The 15,297-nt window shown below is 55.1% G+C and overlaps 5 protein-coding genes across 5 annotated transcripts; 1 reads left to right on the top strand and 4 right to left on the bottom strand.

The window, feature by feature from the left end:
• Nucleotides 1-2,105, bottom strand: PHYSODRAFT_331611 (hypothetical protein; the record flags this gene model as incomplete). Its single annotated transcript, XM_009528440.1, has 7 exons — nt 1-150; nt 256-918; nt 977-1,252; nt 1,295-1,485; nt 1,567-1,654; nt 1,729-1,908; nt 2,079-2,105. 7 exons carry the CDS (start codon nt 2,103-2,105, stop codon nt 1-3), a joined length of 1,575 nt encoding a protein of 524 aa, XP_009526735.1.
• Nucleotides 2,106-3,721: 1,616 nt separating this feature from the next.
• PHYSODRAFT_501285 (hypothetical protein) lies at nt 3,722-7,068 on the bottom strand (the record flags this gene model as incomplete). The annotated part of the gene is made up of 5 exons (XM_009528441.1): nt 3,722-4,204; nt 4,367-4,838; nt 4,892-5,022; nt 5,093-5,230; nt 6,862-7,068. 5 exons carry the CDS (start codon nt 7,066-7,068, stop codon nt 3,722-3,724), a joined length of 1,431 nt encoding a protein of 476 aa, XP_009526736.1.
• A 319-nt stretch (nt 7,069-7,387) lies between these two features.
• Nucleotides 7,388-9,188, bottom strand: PHYSODRAFT_560219 (hypothetical protein; the record flags this gene model as incomplete). Its single annotated transcript, XM_009528442.1, has 4 exons — nt 7,388-8,513; nt 8,574-8,704; nt 8,776-8,913; nt 8,976-9,188. The coding sequence occupies 4 exons, from the start codon at nt 9,186-9,188 to the stop codon at nt 7,388-7,390; spliced, it is 1,608 nt and encodes a 535-aa protein (XP_009526737.1).
• A 521-nt stretch (nt 9,189-9,709) lies between these two features.
• On the bottom strand, nt 9,710-11,416 carry PHYSODRAFT_560221 (hypothetical protein; the record flags this gene model as incomplete). The annotated part of the gene is made up of 1 exon (XM_009528443.1): nt 9,710-11,416. The coding sequence occupies one exon, from the start codon at nt 11,414-11,416 to the stop codon at nt 9,821-9,823; it is 1,596 nt and encodes a 531-aa protein (XP_009526738.1). The 3' UTR covers nt 9,710-9,820.
• A 1,494-nt stretch (nt 11,417-12,910) lies between these two features.
• On the top strand, nt 12,911-13,692 carry PHYSODRAFT_331616 (hypothetical protein; the record flags this gene model as incomplete). The annotated part of the gene is made up of 4 exons (XM_009528444.1): nt 12,911-12,973; nt 13,025-13,225; nt 13,310-13,474; nt 13,552-13,692. 4 exons carry the CDS (start codon nt 12,911-12,913, stop codon nt 13,690-13,692), a joined length of 570 nt encoding a protein of 189 aa, XP_009526739.1.
• Between the last annotated feature and the right edge of the window lie 1,605 nt (nt 13,693-15,297).

Consider the following 15,297-nt stretch of genomic DNA (forward strand, 5'->3'; position numbering starts at 1 on the left):
TTAGGCTAGCTCAGTCGACAGAGATAAGGCACTTGACAGCGCAATTTCCCACTCACTTTCAAACATCGCCATGGGGTTCAATGGCCCCAAGTCGATCGTCACGTTCGAAGGGATAGCGTTCTTGGCCTCATCTGGCGTGAGCTTGAAGCACTGCGTGACGTCAATAAATCCCCGATTTCGATTCAGGAAAGAGCACATATCAATGTTGGCTCCTGAAAGCGAGGCACGTTGCGATGTCACCATCATTCAGCTGACCCCGAAATCTAGCTCAATTTGAGCCGACGAAGCTGGAACAGCGAACACGATACGCGCGACTTGAGGTAAACAGCGATAGGTACCAGTCTCTAGCATCCGCTTCCAAAAGTTGAGAACAGTCTCAACATCGGTCGCTGATGTGGCTGCCAAAAGTTGTGGGTCGCTGAACCACCGGTCCAGCTCCTCATCAACCCGACCTTCGAGCAGCATCTGTGGGGTTGGTTGCTCAGGTGCCCGGGGCATCGTCAGCGGCAAGAAGTCGCACAGATCCTCTGACAACCCACAATTGTGATAGAATGCCGCCGGTACTTTCATCGCAGGCTCGGCTTCCGGAGGTTGAAGAGACATCATGATCGTCTTGAGTCGCTGGAGAACAAGTTGCTTCACGGCGCTTTTGTTGCGCTCAATCACGCCATCACTTAGATGCTGGGATCTTCCACAAGCACCCACTATGCCCATGAGCATGCCGTCGATATTTTTGTGGGGGTGCAGCAGCAACTGCATTTCCCACACAAACGAGCACTTCTTCATCGCTTCACGGCAAGTGTACCGAGAGAAGAACCGCGTTTGAAAGGCTTGACTCAGCAGGTTCCGTGTGGTCTCCGCTAACGGCAGTAGCTCGGTGGGGTGATAATGAACAACGTGCTCTTTTGTCGAATCAAACTTGACGAGCGGTTGGTCCACAGCCACCCGGCTTGTACACAGACAAGAGGACGTCTACTTGGCTGGCCTTTTCGGCTTGGCTCTTGACGTTCACAGCAGAGATGGGGACGAGCAGCGACAAAAGCTGCTCCATGAGCTTCTTCTGGCCGGATAGCGGAAAGGGGTTCGGAGGAGCTTTTCCGTCTCGCTCGAATTTCCTTGTGCGCTCCTCGTACCACAACTCGAGCACGTCCCAGTGTTTCACAATACGGCGAAATACTTGAGTTAACCCCATAAAGCGATGGGGCTTGTAGTCGACTAGTTTCCTTTCCTTGCCGACCCCAAGAGCGTCGACCTACTCAGCGTAAAGGCTCCCCATCACCTCCACCGACCGAACCTGATAAATGGTGACTGTCACCTTGCTGAGCAAAGAACGCATTCCAGGGTTTCGATCACCTGTCATGCCAAAAGCTGCCTTCGTAGCGGCATTGGTAAGATGGGGCCAGCACCACTCCCACTGGAGGCGTAATCCAGACTCCATCATCCACTTGACGTCGGGTCCGCCGTCCGTCGTCGCCCCAAAGAAATCTGCAGTTGTTAGACCGAAGTCAGCTAGGATCTGCTTAAGCCATCGCGCATACGGTTCCCGAATACCTTAGTCTCGTTCACCGTAGAGCGGCTTGAAGTGACGAGTCCCAAGGAGAATTGAACCAAACTTCCAGTCGTTGTCAATGTAGTATAGGCGGAGACCGATGAACTTCATCCCCGTTGTTTACAGGTCCAAAAGTCGGCCACCATTGTGAAGAATTTCACACCAGGGATCCGATTCACGCGAATGACGTGTGTCATTTCCACCACGCCGGACGCGTACAGCTCCACAACCGCATGCGTTATGGTCTGCCTGTTCACAACAGCTCGGAACTCTTCCTTCGTGATCACGGCGCGCAGAAGCTGGGATTCATCCCATTCCCCGACAACGAACGGCAAATTGTTGTGCACGACTTGTAGAGTCTGGAGTAGCAGACGGATTCGTTGGCAGTTCTCCTTCGACGTTGCTGACGCTAGGATTCTGGTTACTTTTTCATCCCTTGTTCGTTTGCGTGTGTCCTCGGTTGCAGTCTTTCCCGACGTGATACCGTGCACTTCCTTCAAGTGTTTTGTAGCGCGAGACGTCTTCCCACCGTACAGCACCTGGATGGCTTCTGCATCTCGGCAACTGTGTGCTGCTAAGCAAATCCATCCCACCAAAGCTGGGTCATCGGCTGGGTGGACGCGTACCCCCCCCCCCCCCCCCCACTTGAATATAAACGAACGTTCATTCGAAGTCGGAGGGACGAGCACAAATCCAGGCTTTGGGCGATAGCCTTCGACAGCTCTCTCAACTTCAGCAGGGATTCCTTCCGGCGTGCTTACCGCTGTTAGCCCTGCTGCTGCCGTCAGCGATGGTTCGACAGGCTGCACGCGTTCCCAGCTGTAGTGAACAACGGAGACGCCTCATATCTTGCCCGACGAGTAGGCGGTCCTTCCGTCTCCACCAGTTGAGCCGAGGGGAAGCTAGCGCTGCGCCGAAGAACTGGTTGGGAAAGCACGCGTTGAGCCAGTGTCTGAGACGATTGTGGTACACTTGTTGTTGATAGTATGCGCGTGGGCGTATGAGCACGTTGCAGCTCGCTGGATTGGCGATACATGATACCACTGAGACCAAAAGGAGTACGGGTTGCATGTGTAAGTTAGCAGGTCGTAAACCTTAATGAAAACCAAGAGTGCCATACCTTGGAACTGCAGCGGCCAAGTGTGCAACAATTGAAGGCGGTTGAGGAAAGGAAATTTAGGGCGCTTGTACAAGTGCTGGAGTGAACTTGTGTGCTTGCAGGTGAATTGAAGACTGCTAGTCAGAAGCTACCGCGCACAAGGAGGAGCGCTGCCTCTCCGTTGCCTGAGCCGTAAGCGGCTCTTCGTGCATTGGATCGGGTGCGGCTGTTCAAGAAGGGAAAGTACGCATCCTGGTGGCCCTTTCAGCCAGTTAGAGGGAGGTTTTGCGTGAACACGCCACTAGTGTACCCAAGGACAGGCATGCCAAACGAACATGAAAAACCCGAACCTGCCGTTTTTCTTCACTGCTTCCTGAGGTTTTTCAATTGAAGTCGGTATATCGGTATACCGTGTTCGGACGAAAGGTCACGTGTAACCGCGAACCAGAAAAGTTGCGTACCGTGGTTCGGTTTCCTCAGGTTCGTTCCAGGCTTGCCACTTCAGCTTGCGCTATTCTCAAAGCAAGTTATTTTCTCGCCGCACCGAGTGCAACCGTTTCCCAACCGTCCGAGAAAAACCAACCTCCTCACGCTCGTGCTTGCAACCGGCTGTACGACTGCGATCAAGGCAATTGCCTTGTTGCTTCACCTCTCGGTCATTCTGGTTTTCGCCTCAAGCACCGCAAGCCAAGTCTCAAAGAACCACTTCACTTCACCACTTCTTCAACCACCATGGGCCGCAAGGACAAGAAGCAGCAGCAGCAGCACGACAAGGAGGAGGAGAAGCCCGCGGCCAACGCCAAGGGCGGCAAGAAGGAGCAGGCTCCCAAGGAGGGTGCGTCGAGCTGCTATCTCATGGCAGATGCTAGGACTATCTAGCTGCGTTGATGACTCACTGCGTTGTTGTTTGGTTGCTACAGAGAAACAAAAGGGAGGCAAGAAGGGTAAAAAGTAACTCTTTCTACATCTCTGCCATCGCCATCCATGCCACATTGTGCCACTAGAACATTAAAGTATCAACACGGATGACTGGCATATTCAGGAAGTAGCAAAGTCTCAGCTTCGCTACCTGCTTAGGGAGCACTCGCAGCCTTGATCCTCGAATCCTCACGCAGTTGAAGTTGACGACGCAGAATCTTGCCTGACATGGTCTTGGGGATCGCGTCCACAAACTCGACCTGGCGGACGCGCTTGTACGGCGCAACCTTGTCGCCAACAAAGTCCATGATCTCTTCAGGCGAAGCTGAAGCGCCTTCGCGGAGCACCACGAAAGCTTTGGGGATCTCCTCGCCAGACTGCAAGTCCTTGCCACGCACACAGCACGAGTCCACGACTGCTGGGTGGCCGTGCAGCACGTCCTCGAGCTCTGCGGGGGCAACCTGATGCCCCTTGTACTTGGTCATCTCCTTGACTGGATCCACGATGAAGATGAAGCCATCTTCGTCGATGTAGCCAACATCGCCCGTGTGCACGAAGCCGTCCTCCGTGATCGACTTGTCCGTCTCCTCTGGGTTCTTGTAGTACCCGTCCATCATAGCCGGCGTGTGGATGAGCAGCTCGCCCACCTCGTTCGGATCCAAGTCTGCTCTATTGCTGATTGACAACACGCGCAGCTTCGAGTTCGGCAGCAGCTGGCCGACGGACCCGGGGCGGTTAATCTCGTAGGCCGGCATGGTCACGGGGCCGCACAACTCGGTCATGCCGTAGCCTTGGCCCACCTTGACGCCAATGCGCTTGAACACGGCCTCCTCCACCTCGGTGCCCATCGGAGCTCCCCCCGCTCCGATGTACTTGAGAGAAGACAGGTCGTACTTGTCCACGAGCGGGTGCTTGGCGAAGAACTGGACGATCGGAGGCGCCACGTACACGTTCCAGACCTTGAACTTGGTGATTGCGCTGAGGTATTCGTCCGGAAGGAACTTGGGTAGGATGATCGTCCCCCAGCCTCGGTAGAAGGCCATGTGGAACAGCAGAGTGGACATGATGTGGAAGAAGGGCAGCACCGTCATGGAGTACTCCATATCCTTCTCGGAGTGGCTGGCCATCATGGCACCGGAGAAGAGAGCGCGACCCGATAGAAGAACGCCCTTCGGTCGAGCAGTGGTGCCACTCGAGAAGGGCATAGCGACGATAGCGTCCGGGTCGACAGGAGGGAGGTTCGGGAAGGGGACGTCCTTGGCCAGCATGTCCCTGGAGTAGCAACGAATTAGCTCCTGGCGTGGAGCAGTAGATTCTGTACGTACTCGATGGGCATCAGTGAGGCGGAGATGTCGGCGTGACCGATGGTGTACACACGGTTCAGCTCGATGCCACCGAGCGACGCAGCCTTGACTGCAGTGTCGACCATCTTGGAGTGGGTGATGATCGCAGCAGACTTGAAGACGGACACAATCGGCAATAGGTTAGTTGAGTAACACAAGGATAACTAGGTTATCGATTCCTACCTCCGAGTGCTTGAGTTGATCAGCTAGTTCCTCCTCGTTGAAAAGTGGCGACGCGGTGGAGCACACAACCCCAAGACGTGTAAGCGCCAAGAAGATGACCGGGTACTCGACGCAGTTAAACGAGTGCAGCGTCACAACCTGTAGCAGTGAAACCAAAACAATGTTAGCACGGTTATCACCTACTTCTCTGGCCCACATAAGACGCCGACATGTCGTGGATTCGCGAGCAACACACACGAACTTGTATCCATGGAATACCATTGGTTTGTTTAGAGCCGACTCCGCTGCATCTTGACCTTCCTGTCCTGAACCAACTGCAAATTGCGTAGGATTTTACCCGACAGGCTCGTGGGGATCTCGGTAATGAATTCGACCTCGCGCACACGTTTGTAGCCGGCCACTTTGGCAGCCACGTACTTCATCATCTCTTCACTGGTCAAGGTGGCACCTTCCTTGAGTACGACAAACGCCTTGGGAATCTCTTTGCCCGTTTTCAAGTCGCGTCCTCGAACGCAGCAAGAGTCTGCGACTAGAGGATGCGAGTTCACTACGTCTTCGAGCTCTGCAGGGGCCACTTGGTGTCCTTTGTACTTGATGAGCTCCTTCAGTCTGTCCACGATGAAGATGTAGCCATCATCGTCGATGTAGCCAAGATCACCAGTGAGGAGGAACCCGTCCTCGGTAAATGCAGCCCGGGTACCTTCGGGGTTCTTGTAGTAGCCCTTCATCATCGCTGGAGTGCGGAACAGCAGCTCTCCCGTCCTGTTCGCTGGTAGGTCTTCTCCTGTTTCGAGGTCTTTCACCTTTAATTCCGTGTTGGGATGTAAAGTGCCTGAAGAACCACCACGGACAATATTCGGGTACGATCGACAGCCGCAGCCCACGAACTCGGTCATGCCGTAGCCCTGAAGCACTTGGATCCTGAGTCGCTGCATGACTGCACGCTCCACCTCTTTGCCTAGTGGCGCTCCTCCAGATTTCACGTGGTTGACATGAGAGAGATCGTACTTCATCACCGTTCTCAGGAATGTCTCTGGTGTGAAGCCTGGCAGTACGATCATCGGTTTCCTGAGGTAGAGCGTGACGTGGAAGTTCATAGTCATCATGATGTGGAAGAATGGCAACATGCCCAGCACACACCCGGTCTTGCTCACCCTGTACGCTGGGCTAACCCCAGACGCGTACATTGCCCTCGCAGTCAGCTCCACCCCCTTTGGTCGACCGGTAGTGCCGCTGGAAAATGGTAGCGTCACGACTTGGTTCGCGTCGATGGGAGGGAGGTCGGGGAACGGCAGGTCTTGAGCAATTAAATCCCTGATCAACAAGAGGTTAGCATCTCAACGGGTACTTTTGTCCTAGAGCACCTGTAACGTACTCAATAGATTGGAGATCGAAGGAGCATCTGCTCCGCCGAATGAGTACACCCGCGAGAGGGGAATCCCACGCATCCCAGCTGCCGTCACCGCCACCTTGGCGAATTTCTTGTGCGAGATGATAGCAACTGCCTGCAACAGCGTCACAGGGTCAAAAAGCTCCTCTAATTGAACTCCAGCCTCGCCGAACTCACCTCTGCGATCTCGATTTGGCCGGCCAGCTCCTTCCCGTTGAATAATGGCGACGATGGCGAGCATATCGCCCCGAGGCGGTTGAGCGCCAGGAACACCACCACATACTCGAGGCAGTTGAACGAGGGCAGGATCACCACCTGGAATCGACAGAAATCTAGTAAACCATTATTAACCACGATACCCAGTCACTTTTCCACGTACATCGCCCTTCTTGCTCCCGTTGGCCACAAGACCCGCGCACACTTGCTTGGCCTGTCGAAGAAGCCCCGCGAACGTGAGCGTCCTCTCCGTCAGTCCGCAGATGAACGCCGGCCGGTCGCCAATATCCCGCGCGTGCTCCTCCACGACGTTCCAGATGCAGGCGTTCTCTGGAATTGACAGCGTCGGGCACTTGGACCGGAAGATCATCTCTCTCTCTCTCTCTCTCTCTCTCTCTCTCTCTCTCTCTCTCTCTCTCTCTCTCTCTCTCTCTCTCTCTCTCTCTCTCTCTCGCTCGCTCGCTCGCTTGGCTCAAAGGAGCTCGACACTTTTGTCACCAAGAATCCGAGTGACGCAGCAGGTTGTCCTTTTTCAACACCAGCCACCCGGCAATGACAGCGCTCGCCATTAGCAAGCAAGCGCCACAGAACACCGGCGTCGAACTCATCAACACGAATTAAATGGCATACATTTGGGAATGACTACAGTGTTGCAGTGGTGCCCCACCTCACTCGGATCAGGACGCGAGTCACAGGCGGCTCCGAAGCGACCGAGCAGCCTCAATCTTCTCGTCCTGTTGGAGCTGCAGCTGGCGGCGGAGGATTTTACCGGACAAGCTCTTGGGGATGGCGTCGATGAACTCGACTTCGCGCACGCGTTTGTAGCCCGCCACCTTCGACGCCACGTACTCCATCAACGCCTCCGCCGTCAACGGTTCGTCCCCATTGAACTTTAGCACCACGAATGCTTTGGGGATCTCGTCACCCGTAGCCAAGTCGAGTCCGCGGATGCAGCACGAGTCCGCGACCTGAGGGTGCGAGTTGACCACATCCTCGATCTCTGCGGGGGCAACTTGGTGGCCCTTGTACTTGATCAGCTCCTTGATGCGGTCGACGATGAAGATGTAGCCATCTTGGTCAATGTAGCCAACATCCCCAGTGCAGATGAAGCCATCTTGAGTGAAGATCTCGCGAGTAGCGTCCGGGTATCTCTTCATGACGCCCGGCGACCGGATCAGCAGCTCGCCACGTTGGTTTGCACCCAGATCAACTCCAGTATCAAGGCATCTCACGCGCAGTTCCGTGTTGGGGAGAAGTTTCCCCGACGCACCGTTGCGAAAGACCGTCTCGGACGAATGGGTGGCGGTGCCAGCGAGCTCCGTCATGCCGTAGCTCTGCAGCACTGGGACGCCGAATCGACTGTGGATGGCGTCGACAAGCTCGTCACCCAGCGGTGCAGCGCCCGAACCCAAGCGGTTGATGGCCGAGAGATCGTACTTGTCCACGAGCGGGTGTTTCGCCAGGAACTGGATGATCGGGGGCACGACGTTGACCGTGTCGAGTTGGTACTTCTCGATGGTGCGTAGGAAGCTCCCGGGCTCGAATCGAGGCAGCACGATCGTCGTCATCTTCTTGAAGATCGTCACGTGGAAGATCATGATCGCGGCGACGTGGAAGAACGGCAGCACTGCGAGCATGTAGTCGGTGTCTCGCTCCAGAGCAGCCACTCGAGCGCCACAGGCGTACATCGCACGAGCTGTGAGCTCGACACCCTTAGGACGACCGGTTGTTCCGCTTGAGAACGGCAGCAACACGACGTCGCCCGGGTTGATGGCGGGTAAAGGTGGGAGGGGCAGCGTCAGAGCCATCAGCGCTCTACGATACATGGTTAGTGGTTTAATGTACACAAAATGAGGAGTGATTTATGGCACTTACTCGATGGTTTGCAGACCAGAGGTACCTTTAGGATGGCCAAGGGTGAACACGCGCTTGAGTGAGACGCTAGTGAGTGTTGCAGCTTGGACTGCCACCTCTGCGAACGCGACGTGCGAGATCACCGCGGATGCCTGGCGAGTTATGAATGGTTAGTAGTTTGCATTTGGTGGAGAAGTTGATGGTGCTGAGTGTATGCCTGTACCTTGGCGGATCGGATTTGGTCTGCGAGTTCGTCGCTGTTAAAGAGCGGAGAGGACGGCGAGCAGACTGCACCCAAGCGATTGAGTGCGAGGAACACCACGGGGTACTCCAGACAGTTGAAGGAGTGCAAGATCACGACCTGTTTCAGTAGAGAAGTGAGCATTGTATCTCAAAGGCCAAGCAACGGATGCAAGCACGTACGTCTCCTTTCTTGATGCCGCTTGCCAGCAGACCGGCCACGAGGAATTGAGCCATCTTGAACACTTCCGCGAAGCTCAGCGATCTCTCTGACATCCCGCAGACAAACGCTGCCTTGTCGCCATTCTCGAGCGCGTGCTCCTCCAGCTTGTTCCAGATGGCTGCGTCCTCCGCGATGTGGACGTCTGGGTACGGCGACTTGAAGATGATGGTCATGGTATAGCACAGTAGACGAATTCACTAGTCGAGGTGAGAGAGGCCACTAGGGACTGAAGGAGGCAAATTCAGAAGTGACGATGAGTTGGCACTATATAAGCCATTGCCCTTGTGGTGCTCAGGACTATAGTGGGAAAACTTACTGTACGACCTTCGATGGCACAAGAAGTGTTGCATTCCTGACTGAAGAATTCGATGCAGTCTAGATACCACTAACACGGGGTGATTTCGAGCCTGGCGATGCAACAACTCAGCACAATACCATACTACTACGTGTGTTCAACCTATCCTTGCGGTAACCTCCAGTTGGGGTCATATACGGTACAGATCTGAGATTGGATCTGACGTGCTAAAAGGTGTTCTGGGGGTTGCACCCCCAGACCCCCGCAAAAAGAAAACTAACTCCGAGTTGCGGCAACGGGTCCGTTCGCTGGAATGCTCGTCGCTGGGCCCGCCTCCGCAAATACCGCGCGGGTTTGCTATGGCTACGCTCCTCGCAACCGCTCACTGCCGTAACATATGTTTTTCAATACAAAAATTAGTATTAATAACCGATCCATTCTCTGATCTGTACCCTATATGATCCCAACCGGGTTTTACCATCCTTGCCATACTCTGCTTCACCTTCCAACTTACAGCCGACTCTGGGTCGCCTTCATCTTCTCGTTCTGTCGGATCTGCAGCACGCGGCGCAGGATTTTGCCCGACAGACTCTTGGGAATCACGTCGATGAATTCCACCTCACGCACGCGCTTGTAGCCCGTCACTTTGCCCGCTACGTACTCCATGAGCTCCTCCTCGCTCAACGTTTCGCCCTCCTTCAGCACCACGAAAGCCTTGGGGATCTCCTCACCCGTAGCAGGGTCAAACCCTCGCACGCAGCCAGAGTCCGCAACCTTCGGGTGCGAGTTCACGACGTCCTCCACCTCGGCAGGCGCCACCTGGTGGCCCTTGTACTTGATGAGTTCCTTGAGACGGTCGACAATGAAAATGTAGCCATCTTCATCGATGTATCCGACGTCGCCCGTGCGGACGAATCCGTCCTCGGTGAAGGTAACGCGGTTGGCTTCCGGGTTCTTGAAGTACCCCTTCATGAGCGCTGGGGTGCGGAACAGCAGCTCTCCAGTCTGGTTCACGCCCAGCTCCTCTCCTGTCTCCAGGTCCTGCACCTTCAACTCCGTGTTGGGGTGCAGCGTACCCGAGGCACCGTCACGGAACGTGGATGGGTACGAGCTGCTCGCACAGCCAGCGAACTCCGTCATGCCGTAGCCCTGAAGCACTTGGATCCCCAGTCTCTGCAGGACCGCGTGCTCCACCTCCTTGCCCAAAGGGGCCCCTCCAGAGCCCACGTGGGTCACGTGAGAGAGGTCGTACTTGTCCACGATCGGGTGCTTGGCCAGGAACGTGACGAGCGGCGGCGCGAGGTTCAGCTTGCTCATCTTGTACTTGACCACGGTCTTCAGGAACGTCTCCGGGTCGAACCCAGGCAGCACGACCATGGTCACGCCCTTGTAGATGGTCACGTGGAAGATCATTGTAGCCATGATGTGGAAGAACGGCAGCATGCCCAGAATGTACTCTACCTCGGCCTCCCGGTAGGCCGGTAGAATGCCACACGCGTACATGGCACGCGCCGTGAGCTCCACGCCCTTGGGGCGGCCCGTTGTGCCGCTGGAGAAGGGCAGCGTCACCACTTGGTTGGTGTCAATAGGCGGGAGGTTGGGGAATGGCAGATTCTGGGCCACCAGGTCCTCGATGGACTTGAGACCAGCGGGGCCCTCGGCTTGGCTGAGCGTGTAGATCTGCGACAGCGGCAGGCGCCGCAGCCCCGCGGCCTCCACCGCCACCTTGGCGAACTTCTTGTGGGTGATGACGGCCTTGGCCTCGGCGATCTCGATCTGGTCCGCCAGCTCCTGGCCGTTGAACAGGGGCGAGGACGGCGAGCAGATCGCGCCGAGGCGGTTGAGCGCCAGGAAGACCACGACGTACTCGAGGCAGTTGGACGAGTGCAGGATGACCACGTCCCCCTTCTTGAGGCCGTTGGCGGCCAGACCGGCGCACACCTTCTTGGCCTGCTGCAGCAGCTCCGAGAAGCTCAGGGACCGCTCCGTGATGCCGCAGATGAAGGCCTTCTTGTCCGGCATGTCGGCGGCGTGCTGCTCCACCATCTTCCAGATGGATGCGTCCGCCGGAATGGGCAGCGTGGGGCAGCGCGACTTGAAGATCATGGTGGACGTGATGGAGGTGACGGGGGTGGAGGAGACTGACGGACTGCCACCGAGGGCGCGAATGCAGGAATGACACCAAGGCAGTTGAAGCCCGAGTGTTAAACGGAGGGAGGGTAGTCAACCCGGATTGGCTGATACCAAGCAGTTGGGGATAACTTCAAGTTGAGAGGGATCGGCGCTTGTCGACTCAACACTTGTCCGGGCGGAAGCTGTAGTTGAGACGACAAGAATTTGGCAGCTTTTAGGGCGAGGCGCCCCATTACGAGGCGTTTGATCGGCCAAGGAGGAAGCTGCCGGTGCCAGCTCGCGTTGAATGGATAGATCGAGTCGATCCGCAGGTAGATAGATGTCCATGCTTGATCTGCGATCAACACTGCACTGGGGACTCCTCAGCACGGTCCCAACTGATGCGCAAAGCTGATCGAAAAGGAAACAAGCTCGAGGGTTCTGCCCAACTGAAGACGGCCAGTGAGCAAGGCCAACGCGTGCTGGTGATCGACATCCCAGTGCATCTATCTCCCACAAAGGATTTCCAAGTACATGTACCTACGATTCGTAGGCTACGAACCGTGGCACGATAGCATAGCAATGCGTGCCCAGCAAGCTGTAAAAAGTATATGGCACCTTTATACAGACCTCAGAAGTATTACGATCCCAACACTCTGGCACATCTTGGCGAAAACCCAATGACACAATTGCGCAGAGAAGTTTGAAAGTTCCGGCTCACTGAAAGTCTAGAGCTGTGGCCACACATTACTAGTGCCAGGAACGGCGACAGAAAGAACACACCACATCCTTATGACGTCCTCGTTAAGATGGAGGGCCGAACAGGCAAGTCGCGAGCGTGCAAGCCCTGCGAGAATGTAAATAACTGCACCGAAAACTCACTCTCAACTCACGACCTGAAGCAAATCCATTGTAAAGCGCCATCTGTGCGAACTGAAGTTGACGACCGACACAAAGGGTGAAGCTGCTTCGCTGAAGAATGCCCCCGCGTCCTTGCGGTAAGCAATGATGAGCAACGGGATCAAGCGAACGCGTTCCGCACGACCACAACACCCATGCTAAAAAATACAATAAGCTCGTAAAAAACTAAAATCCAAGGGGCCACGGAGCTACAATTGTAGCTCCGAGAGATCCCCATTTCCCTCTCGTTGCTAGAGAATGTAAACCGGTTGCAAACGGAATCCGGATTGCACAACCGACTTGAATCCGGATAATCCGGATTGAGTCGGATTATAAAAGTATGCATTTCTACAATGTACTCCTTAAACTTAATGTATAAACGGTATACAAGACACTGGATATCAAATCTCAGGGGGTAGAATAACGACGCCAATTGGATGAAAGAGGAAAGATTATGTCCAATTAGAGTGCTAGTATGCGTCGGTGATTTCTAATAGTTTTGGTCAAAAGCATTTAGATTCGATATCAAAGTTTGCGCCGTTCTCTGACGAAACAGTCGAAGCCGAGCCTGCGGAGGGAACGTCGAGAATGGATGTGACTGGCGCTGCCAAGACGACGGCGAAAACGGAGAGCACCCTCCGCATCGCTACTGTACACATCTAGCTGTGACTGTCACTCGTCATTTGCGTGCACGTGCGCCAGCAGAAGCAGAAGCAGAAGCGCGGCGGGCGAGGCCGCCCAGGCCATCGTCGACGATCTCAAGAAGCTCAAGTTGGGCTTGAGATGACTACGGTGCTGCAGACCTCCGCCGAGGACGGTCTCAGGAAGAGCAACAACAAGGCGCTGGACAACCTGTTGCTGCGCAAGATGATCGTGGTGCCAAGCTCCGAGATCTGCGGCGGCGTGAGCGGTTCTATGTCTTTGGCTCGCCGTCCTTGCGCGCTCAAGAGCAACCTGCTGTAGATGACGCTGCTGTGCAATTTCAAGAGCGGCAACCACAAGAAGTCGGCGGTGCTCAGCATCCAGACGGCGGTCATGGACTCAGACACTCTGGACCGACTGCTGGCGGGCATGTCACTGCTCGAGATCCTGGTAAACGACAACTACAGCACGTTCCAGGAAGACGTGGCGCGAGATGTCAAGCCGTACAAGGTGCGTGAACATTGCAATGGGTGTGGGAAGAGAAGGAGACTTACGGATATTGTGCGTGGTAAATGAATGGGATGCAGGTGAACCTGATCTACCCCGCGACGGAGCAGCATCTGCGCAAGCACACGGACCGTGCTAGTGGAGACCAAGGAGGTGTAATGGGCCTACCTTGGCTCACTACTACGGCTTACACGTATGCGCACGTGTATGAGGAAGCGTAGGTTTCTTTTACTTGAGTTAAGTATACTCGAGATCCACGAGTATACTTAAATAAGATAAAGACTCCAAGTAGCGTGTTTTGGTAAAAGATGAGAACTGCTATTTGTGTTTTATGTTTCTGACTTCCTCTAAATGTAATATTCTAAACTAGGAATCTGCCAACGGCTGGAGGGCAGAATTCCAATGCTATGCATGTCACTCATTGGCTAAAAGATGCTGCTCTCAACCAATAGGAATCCTAAGTCTCTATGGACCACCCGTCCTGGTGATCCTAAATGTATGTAGCCTTTGGTGTGTCTACACCAAGGACGAGAAAGTCTTTCGAACCTCTACCAGACGTCGTGTCTGTTAGAGTTACAAGTGACTGTAGCCACTTGTGCGTGTAACCCCGTTACACCATCCCCCCATCAAGGTTAGACGTGCCGGTCCCGGCACGTCAACTACCATTGACCGCTTGGCCAATGCGTGACGTTGAAGAGAGCGCGCTCGTAATGGAACGAGCGCGTCGAAGTTGAAGACCGCTGGCGCAGCAGCGGATAACCTCTCTCCTACTGAGTAGCATGCGCGGCAACGTGCGAAGCGCGTCGCTGCCGCGGGGGCAGGTATCTATGTCTGCCCTCGAAGTGTCTTCGGGTGCTGCTGTTAACAGCAGCGCTCGCATTACGTTCCAGTGTGCAGCGCATGGTGGACTTCGTACGCCCTCACCATGTCCGGGACGTCTTCGAGCAAGACGTTCTGCGGCTCCCATGTATCTTGGTTGGGAGGGAATCCTCTCCAACGGATACGAAAACGAACTAGTTGCCTGTTCGTTCTCGGGATACTGTGATCAACAATCCGCTCAGCAATCCATCGAGTTGAGCCGTGTGCATCACGAATCGGCGGCGGCGGTGGCGGAAACACACCCCGTGTGTGGTCAACTTGGTGTTGACCCTGATCTCGTGTCTCCCCACGACCAAGTCCCGGTCGTGGAGTAGTTCCAGAGCGCTGCGTTCGGCGCTCTGAAGTATTCGCAGTTTGCGGCGGCCTCCCAGACTGCCTCGATCGTTCCGACCGAGCTGGACCATTAGCTCGACCCGCTGCTCCAGCGCGAAGTCGCACTGGAGAGGACGATGGCTTCCGCCGAGTCTTCTGCTACGGTTCATCCGAGCTAGGTAGCTCGTGCTGCAGGTATGGCTTCAGCCTTCCGACGTAGAACGTTGGATGGAGACGCATGCTAGACGGAATGTCTAGCGTGTAAGCATTGCCATGCCGTGCCAATACTGTGAATGGCCCGATGACGCGCGGAGCGAGCTTGCTTGCCCCGAAGTCGGAAACTGCATGTTTAGGCAGGTTTCGCGTAGCTAACAAAACCAATGAACCCTTCTTGAATTCATTTGTGTTGCCCCTGCCAACATTGTCTGCGTTCAGCTTCTGTCGGTCGACAGAAGCTGCAATAGCGTCCTGGACAAACCGAATGACGGCTTGTCTGCGCGGTACGAAGTGAATTGCGTCCGAGCTGAACTCGTTCAGCTCGCTTCCAGCAGTAGGCCCTGCCTCTGCGTTGGTCTTCGTGGTGTCTGTGCCCTGCACAGACACGCTCTTCTTGTTCTTGTTCTTGTCAGTGTCTG

Source organism: Phytophthora sojae (assembly GCF_000149755.1).
Source record: "Phytophthora sojae unplaced genomic scaffold PHYSOscaffold_4, whole genome shotgun sequence".
NCBI classification, from domain to species: Eukaryota; Oomycota; class Peronosporomycetes; order Peronosporales; family Peronosporaceae; genus Phytophthora; species Phytophthora sojae.